Source organism: Stegastes partitus, unplaced genomic scaffold (genome assembly GCF_000690725.1).
Source record: "Stegastes partitus isolate 25-593 unplaced genomic scaffold, Stegastes_partitus-1.0.2 Scaffold132, whole genome shotgun sequence".
Lineage (NCBI taxonomy): Eukaryota > Metazoa > Chordata > Actinopteri > Pomacentridae > Stegastes > Stegastes partitus.
This window is the reverse complement of record NW_007577863.1, coordinates 188,302-197,449: the sequence shown is the minus strand read 5'-3', so window position 1 is coordinate 197,449 and position 9,148 is coordinate 188,302. Positions and strand designations below refer to the sequence as shown.

General features: G+C 39.7%; 1 protein-coding gene across 1 annotated transcript; it reads left to right on the top strand.

Moving 5' to 3' along the window:
- The first annotated feature begins 3,664 nt into the window (after positions 1-3,664).
- On the top strand, positions 3,665-8,053 carry LOC103355105 (angiopoietin-related protein 5-like). Its single transcript, XM_008278769.1, has 8 exons — positions 3,665-3,742; positions 4,994-5,165; positions 5,245-5,348; positions 5,441-5,534; positions 6,713-6,816; positions 6,903-7,023; positions 7,375-7,560; positions 7,697-8,053. Exons 1-8 carry the CDS (start codon positions 3,686-3,688, stop codon positions 8,014-8,016), a joined length of 1,158 nt encoding a protein of 385 aa, XP_008276991.1. The 5' UTR covers positions 3,665-3,685; the 3' UTR covers positions 8,017-8,053.
- Positions 8,054-9,148: the final 1,095 nt, after the last annotated feature.

Genomic DNA, 9,148 nt, shown 5'->3' with positions numbered 1-9,148 from the left:
ATGCGAACCAGGGATCTTCTAGCTGCAAGGTGACGGTGCTAACCACTGAGCCACCTTGTCTCCAAATCAAATACAATTAGACCACTCTAAAGTGGCTTCATTACTTCACAATGCCAAAAGGGTCTGGGCAAAGAAACACGAACTTATCAAGAAACACAAACTAATCAGCTCCAGAATAATGGATTTTGATTTGTGTTTTTCTTTTTCTTTTCCTTTTCCTTTTTTTCTTTTAATTAGCATTTTTAGAAAAAGTTTTATATTCCTCTGTGTTATCTCTTAAAAAAAACAAGTTGACATATTACGCATCATAAAGACACATTTGTTTTTGTACATGTCTTGTGATTTTCAGCTGTATGTTTCATCTGTTATCTGTTTTACAACAACAATCCAAAGTTTCCTTTGGATTCCCTTTGAGCAAGCAGTTTGAAGGAACCAAGAAAACTCTCCTTTAATGGGAAGGAAGAAACAAAACAAACTCCAACAGAACCAGGCTGAGTGAGGGTGGTCATCGACAGATTGGGGTGAGAGTGAGGATGAGGGGCGTGGGAGAGTTTTTGGGGTGGCGATAGCAGAATAGCACATGGAGAACAGGCAAACAATATATATAAATATATTGTCCTATATTATTATAATGTACATTATCCACCTATTAGCTATTTCATCTTTATGTCCATTTACTTCCATCCAAGTGGCATCAACCTTCTTTTGTGTAAACACCTTCAACAAGTCCACATCACACACGACACAAATCCAAGCATGTATTCATTGCTCATATTGCTGATTTCCAAGCTCCATTGTTGTTTTGTGGTAGTTAGTTTTGATAAATTAGATTGAAATAAAGACCACAGTCTCTGAGCCAGTTTGAACATTATGGATGAGATCAAAAACAAATGAAAGTCACTGAAAGTTGTTCAAAATGATCTGAGAAGAATACACTGTACGTGTTCAAGAAACATATTGATGGGACGAGTGTGAAAAACAAAACAAAACAAAACATTGCTATACTTCAAATAAGTTGTTGCGTAACCGTGTTTTTTTTCTGGCCTTTGACCATATAGAGTGTCCTATCAGCTCCACAGTGGCATCAGCGTTTTCCACTCTCATCTTACACACCTCCTTTTTCACTTCTGCACAGTAGCGCACACATCTTTTGAGTTTGTTTGTGTGTGTGTGTGTGTGTGTGTGAGAGAGCATTTGTGTGTTTTAGTGTCACTTATTTAGGTGATAACATTGTTGAAACTCTAGCTCTTTGTGTGGTCTGGTGTGTGCACATACTGGCAGAGCTAATGAATACACACACACACACACACACACACACACACACACACACACACACACACACACACACACAGCATCACACGCGCGCGCAAACACTGAGAAAATGTCTATCCAGGTATTTGTCCAATCAGTGCCCCCCAATAAGAGTGTGTATGCTTGAGCTGACAGTGTTNTGATAATATAAACCAAAATATGATGTCCAATCAATGATGTTCAGTTCAATTTTTTTGTGTTTGAACACTCATTCATACAAGTTTTTTCTTTTAATTTGTCACCCATATATATTTTTCACCAAAGTCTGTTCATTTGTAAGTTTCTCAGCATTTTTCTGCAAATAAAATCATGTTTTTTTATGCTCTATATTTTCTATCCACAGTTTCCAAGCAGGCTATTTTAAGGCTGTGTTTGTGGAAAAATTCAGATACACTGCAGCACCAGATGAGCATTTAGCGTAACCACAAATGCAAATCACTCAACTGAGCATTAGATGGCAGTGTCTCCCCTTAACACCTGTAACAGACGGTGTTTTGTTTTTCATTACACCCCATAACAACTCACAAAGTGCAAAAAAGGACAAGAAATCCAATGTGTGGAGGAGACATGATTGCTTCTCCGGTCTTTTGATTATAACCTCTACTGGATTAAATGGCAACTCTACACTGTATTTTTAATCAGTACCGTTTCACTGCCAAATCAACAGGAACAACCACAGCTGTAATACACAGGCATCTTATCAGGTGCTTATTCACACCACAAACAAAGCAGCTCAGATGATGAATAGGTCTAATTTATTTTGACAAATCACATAACAATGTTGCATTATGATTCAGGACTGAGAGTATTGAAAGAGTTATGTCAAGATATATACAAAAACGCTAAGTTCAGGCAAGAAACAAGCTTTGGTCCAGGAAAAGATGAAGTATTAGACAAATAATTAAGGCTGTGGTCCTACTGGTATATTTTTCACCATTAAAGGAAAAAGTTTAACATATTGGGAAGCACTTATTTACCTCGGGAATGTTAAAAATAACTTTCAAAATGTTGCGGTTTAGTGGGGAGCTACGTGTCGGAACAAATGAGATGTAATGTGTTGATAATGAGTTTTGCAGATGCTGGTGAGTGGATTTTGTCACACATAGAGTCAGGCAAGCTGTTTCTCCTTTAACATTTTGGTAAACACACTTTTTGGCTGTTTCATATCTGTCTGATAGATGTGAAGCTGCAGCCAGCAGCTGGTTAGTTTGGCTTAAGATAAAAACTGGAAACAGGTGGAGCCTGCAACAACAAGACTCCAAGAAATAGCCAGTAGTTGAACCACTATGTGCCTTGTTACACTGGTTTTTGTGTGGATTAAACAAACAAGATCTCACAAGTTCATTAGTGAGTTTTTGATGCATCCTGCCTTATTGATTCACCCACAGTCTTATCCGATTATCCTCATGATCTTCTACATACGTAGACAGATTTACAAGAGCATGTAACATAGGACAGATGTGGGGGCCCCGAGGCTGCGGCACCAGGCTTTCCACATTCCTCCCACTGACCACGGCTGTAAACTCACACAGGTTGAGAACAACAGCGAATCTTTTCTTTGGCACACACAGCAAAGTTTTCCAAGAAAGCGACCGGCTGGCCGGCTCCAGCTGGACCCCGACTGGACCCCGACTGGAATGTGCTGTTGCTCTCCTTTGCTTTTTCACTTTCCTCGCTGCTTAAATGCCCAGTTAACTGGAATAATTGGTCTGACCCTCTGGGAGGCTGTTTTCAGATGTATGAGTCAGTGGTCGAGGAGAGAGAGAGTGACGAGAGAGGGGAGTAACTAGGGGGGAATATGAGCACAAGAAGCAGAGACACCCTGCCCTCAATGCACTCCACCTTCAGCTGCAGCTCCCACGCAAAGACACCAGCAGAGGGAAAGTGTTCCTGCATTAAAACAAGCTGCTCACATCCCTTCTCCACATCTGTTTCTCATGTCGGTGGCAGGATATAACCTGTAAAACAACAATGCCTGGTAATAGACACGCTGAGGGGGAAGGTAATGACTCTTTACCACAAATCTAGAATCAGCACTTTCAGCTACTTGTCAGAAATATATTCAGACTTTAATCAACTAATTAGACCCCCCTCTTACTTGGAGATGTTGTCATGAGAGTTTACAAGAGAAAAGTGGGAGTGACTAATGGAGGTGGACAAAGGGAAGCAGTCAGAGAGCAGAAAGTGAGGCTTCACTACTGTAAGGAAGGTGCAGATGCAAAAAAAAAGAAAGAAGGACATGAGGACATGTGAGGGAAAAGAGCAGACTTTGTGGAAAAATAAGCATAAATGAAGGAGTGTCTGCTGGTGACGGTGTGGACCGAGTTCAGCCCCCTCGCTACTGGAGGAAATAATCACAGTTCACCAGACTGACATGATGTGGACAACAACTGTCCTCCTGCTGCTGCTGCCTCACGTGCTTTCCTCCGCAGTATGTACGACGTGCATGTCATTAATGTTTTCAACTGTGGGTTGTTGTCTGTCTTGTATCTAACAATTTCTGTTTATATATTATGACAAGAAGCTATAAAAAAAATGAGAATTTGAGATTGTTAGTTGACAGGAAGCTGCTATACATCTGTAGAAATGTGTCAGTGCTCAAAAAACAAAGATGTATGTTTCATTTTTGTAGTAGGAGACTGTAAATTTGGGATTTTTCTTTAATTTTTTGTTATAACAATATTAACTAGTGTGAGGCAAATGAAGTATTATTAGCAAAAACGTTTTTAATGTGACAATGAGAGTACCTTTCATACGTGATTTCTGTACTACTACATATAACAGACAGTTGTTATCGCTGATAAATTTATGTGTACAGAATGTTTTTCTTGTGGCTTCTTTGAAGTGAAACTGATTTTAACTACTTATTAGTGTTGTGCGGTTCTGATCTGACAAAAACCTCAGTCTTATAAATAAATTTCAGTTAATAATTGAGTCATTAAACCTTATTTTTGAGCACAACAAGAATACGTCAACTAATTTTCAATCTACGTCAACCTATTAATAACTGTAATGATGTTTATCTGCAGAGCATTTATCAAAAGGAGTTTTGCAAAATTCTTTGGAACAAACATGAAATACACACAACAGATGACACAGTTATAGAAAAGAGGAAGAAAATATAAAACCAATAGGTGAATTTAAACTTAAAGCAATGAATGACTTTAAAAAAACAGCGTAAAATATAACATAATTCAATAGCCGATAACAAAATTAGACCTAAAAGTTCAACAAAATGAACAAGAAATCCTACATTCTATAAATTATACAAACATTATGCAAATAAGTATTCAAAAAATGATTTAAAGGAAAATACTGAAGTCGGAGTTTCTCTGATGAGCTCTCACAACAAACACCCGGCCTCCTTTAATCTTAAGTGTGAGGTGGGAACAGCCAGCAGGTTCCTGCCTGAGGAGCTCTGGCTGCAAACTGATTGATAATGAGACGGAAGTTCAGTGCTCACAACTTTCTGTGTTGCTCAATGTTTCAAAAGTGTTTCTGTTTGATGGCTGAAACTCACCTCCTTTCTCAGTTTGCACCATATTAAAAGCAGTCACACAGGCACACGATCAAACTAAATGATTCAATCTCTAATGTTACATGATACTAGTCCTGGGATAGCTGCACATAAAAAACACCAGTAGATTAAACTCGCTCACTGTAGTTCTCTCTGGATTGCCAGGACAAAGGAAACAGCGGTGATTTTAACCAATCAGAGATAGGTGATGAGGACTTCTCTGACGCTCCTGTCAAAGCCCAGAAACCTGCTGGGGAGGTCAGAGGTCGAGACACATGCTCCATCCCCTGTGACATCACTGTCAAGCTGCTACGAGATGAGAAACACTCCATCTGTGGTAAAATTTTTTGTATTTCCTCGTGTTATGTCATCTCCATCATCACTGTGTAGTGTTCAACGTGTGTGTGTGTGTGCAGGCCAGTTGCAACAGTCTCTGTTAGCGTTTGGACGCAGCACCCGGAAGCTGATGAGGGATGTGATGGAGGAACAGCAGAGAGCTCTGGATATCCTCAGCAGTCAGGTAAGAAGGAGAGTCTGTTTTTCCTCTGGTAGAAAGAGAGTTACTAAGCGTCTGATTGGTCGGCTGTACGTACAGTAGTGTGATATTTCCAGGTCACAGAGCTGATGACCAAAGTGCAGACGCTCAGCTCCGAAGTTCAGAGAAGCAACACTGAGATGTACTCCATAAAACCTGTGCAGTCCCACGGTAACACACACAAACTCATGCCATGATGCGACATTGATCTATGACAGGTTATACAGTTTTTACACATGAACATAACTTTACTGCTCATAAGGAGTCCTTGGATTACATCTGATGGACTTTGAGATTTTTAATTTACAACAACAGCCTACATTATTTACATGGGTGCAAAAAAAGATTTAACAGAAGGCACTACCAAGCTGAATTAAGGGAAGGTTTGAGTCATGCTAAAGATTATGAATATCTGGAAAACTACTGCATCATGTTCTACACTTTAAAAAAAAAAAAAAAAAAAAGGGGGTTCCAAGTATCTCACTTCCAGAAAACTGTGTTAATTGTGAGAGATTTTTTAAATAAAAAAAATGGTAAAAATCAAAGCAACAGAGCCCAAAATGTAAAAACTTTCAGCCCCTAGTATGAAGATAATAGTAAGATTGAAGAAAAGAATTGGATCCCCACAATTAAAAAAAGTAATCACCATTACTTGGTTGATCTTTACTGCCTGGTTTATTGCCACATCTTTCAAACTGCACACCTTCATGTTGGGCTCCCTGTTGTTCAGTTTTACTGTCCAAACCCAAGCTGACGTAATCAAGGTTATTTTCTTAGACAAAGTCTTGATTCCACAGGTTGTGCATGAGTCCGCATAATGAGTAAACTGATCCTGACGTGTAAAAACTGCAAAGTGTCCCTTTTAAATCTGCTGTCCCGCAGCTTCAAATGCTATAAAAGTGAAATTGCTGGAGTACACCTTTAATTTGCCACTGATTTGTATCTCCAAAATGTTAACTTTTCCATGAGATCAAGATAAGAAAAGGTATTGTTCTATGAGCCAGTGTTTCTAAAGGCATTTTTCTTTAACCTAGGAAGCAGAAGGCATATCTTAACATACATAGTAAGATGCATTTAGTCCTTCAGAACATCTGAAATCCTTAAAAATAAGGAAAAGCAGTTTTCATTAGACAAACCATAACATTACTCATTTGTAATGCTATCCTTTGACAATCTGTGTCTCATCTGAGTGAACCACAGACAAATTAAATCCAGAGAAAACTGTTCTGACAACAACAGCGTGTGTATCAGCGAGCATTGTTGCAGATTTTTCTTTGTCATCAGGGACTATAAACCAAAACAGCTGCTTGAACATGAACTTCATTAAACTGTGTGTTTGCACTGATTAGGGCGAGACTGCAGCGACATCAAGGACAATCTTGTGTCGGTCGTCCCAAAGATCCCCAGTGGTATTTATATAGTCCATCCAGACAATACCGACTCTTCCTTTGAGGTATATACACATGATCCACTCATTCATTCATTCACAGTCTGTCACTCGCTCATTGGACACCACTCATAGCGAAGCTTGTCCTGCAGGTGTTCTGTGAGATGGACTACATGGGAGGAGGATGGACAGTGATGCAGAGGAGGACCGATGGATTAATTGACTTTAAGCGACCCTGGGCTGACTATGCTGATGGCTTTGGACACCTTGCAGGTTGTAAATTACAGTAAAGGTGTATTTTTTTCCTTAAAAATCAACATCAGAAGGCTGTATGAGTGAGAACATTTGCATGCCATTGCCTACTAGATGGTATACATTTTGGACATGAACTAATGTTATGTAATTATGTGACAGTTTGGGTAACACTCTGGTTTGTTTCCTTGTTGAGAGTTGGCAAAGTAAATCACTACCAATCTGTTTAATGGACAAATAGTGTATTAACTAAGTTCTCACACTGTTCCTTTGAGATGGTTGACTTGTACCAAACTCTACAGATGTTTGGGGATCATATCCTACACTTTCCAGTGGCTATGATAATCTCTCATTTTATGTGTGTGTGTTTAGGAGAACACTGGTTGGGCCTGAAGAAGGTGTTTCATATAATAAACCAGAAAGACACTCGGTTCCAGCTTCACATCGCTTTAGTTTCCCACGATGACGTCACCTCTTATGCATCATATGATGACTTCCGTCTCGACAATGAAACACAGTTCTTCAGCATACATTTGGGCAGATATGCAGGAAGTGCAGGTATGACTTGATAAATCAAAACTCACAAAGCGTTCACCTCCTTTCCACACAGTACAAATTAAAAATCAGGATTTATGCACTGCTTATCAATGACTAACCTGCATAGTTGTGTGTATTTCTGTGCGTTCTGGTGCAGGCGATGCTTTCCGCGGCTACGACCAGGATCAAAACCAGGACACGGCTCCGTTTAGTGCCTCGGATGTGGACAATGACGGCTGCAATCCTTTCTGCTCCATCGGCAACAGCACGGTGGAGAGCTGCAGCATTCAGCAGAACCAGACTGGATGGTGGTTCAACCAGTGCGGCCTGGCGAACCTCAACGGCTCCCCTGAGGATGCAGAGCAGAACCAGGGTCAGAGGACACACATCCTGTGGGACACCTGGAGGCAGAAGGGAGTCCCGCACACCATCAAATCTGTCACGATGAAGATCAGGAGGATTGCGACCAATAACTGACAGTTAGAGGAGGCAGAATGTAGATATAACAACTGGAAATCTGAATAAAACAATAGAAATCTGTGAAGTCTCATTTTCATTGTTTCACCTCATTGTAACTAATCCCCTGTTGCTTCACATATTCCTTTAAAGTCACATGGTTTGACTTTAAGGACATATATATCTAAAAATATAATGCAGCCTATTACATCGACACAACATCTGACATGTACAACACCACAATCATCAGAAAATGACACAAATGATTAGGTGCTATCACTCCCAATTTAAGACATTACCGCAGTGTAGCATCAATTGCAGCACTTTTACAATGGATTGCAATTGATTTTTTGATGTTTTTAAAGTAATTTTTTAACCTTTTATTTACAACTATTATTTCTGTTAAGTTTAATTATAGTTTTGCAACTACTACAAGAGCTACTTTTTAGTTTGTAGTCATTCTTTCATTTACTTCTTCAAGAAAAAGGAAAAACAACTACAACGCCATCACTCTTTATAACAAGCTGCTGAGCTGTAACTAAAAGCATTATCAGTGGTTAACAAATCATTTGCTAATGTTTTTTTGATTGAGGTATGCTCCACTAATTTTGGGGAAACTACAGAAAAATTATCCATTAACCTTCAAAAAACCCATTAAAATGTTGTCTATCCAGAGGATTATAATAAATCTAGAAGTCAGGACTCAAGCTTTAAACTCTTAGCTGTCAATGAGCTCGCAATAGGAGTTTAAACATTCATAGGCAAAATTGTAAACTGCCAATTTCATATTGCATTTCCAGGTTGCAAATTGCGAATATGCATTTGCAGTTTCACTGTACGGGCCGTTCGTTCTTAGACTTGCATAGCTTAATCTTTGAGACAAGCTACTGGCAGGATCAACCAGGTAGCCCCAGAGGTGGTTTGGTGGTTAGTACCATTGCCTCGCCAATGAGGACACCCAAGATCTTTCTGCATGGAGTTTGCATGTTCTCCCCGTGCAGCGTGGGTTCTCTCCGGGTTCTCTGGCTAGCTTCAACATGTTTCTCCAAAACATGTTGAGGCTAATTGGTGATTCTAAATTGTCCATAGGTGTGAATGTGAGTGTGCTTGGTTGTCTGTCTCTAAGTGTAGCCCTGTGATAGACTGGCGACCT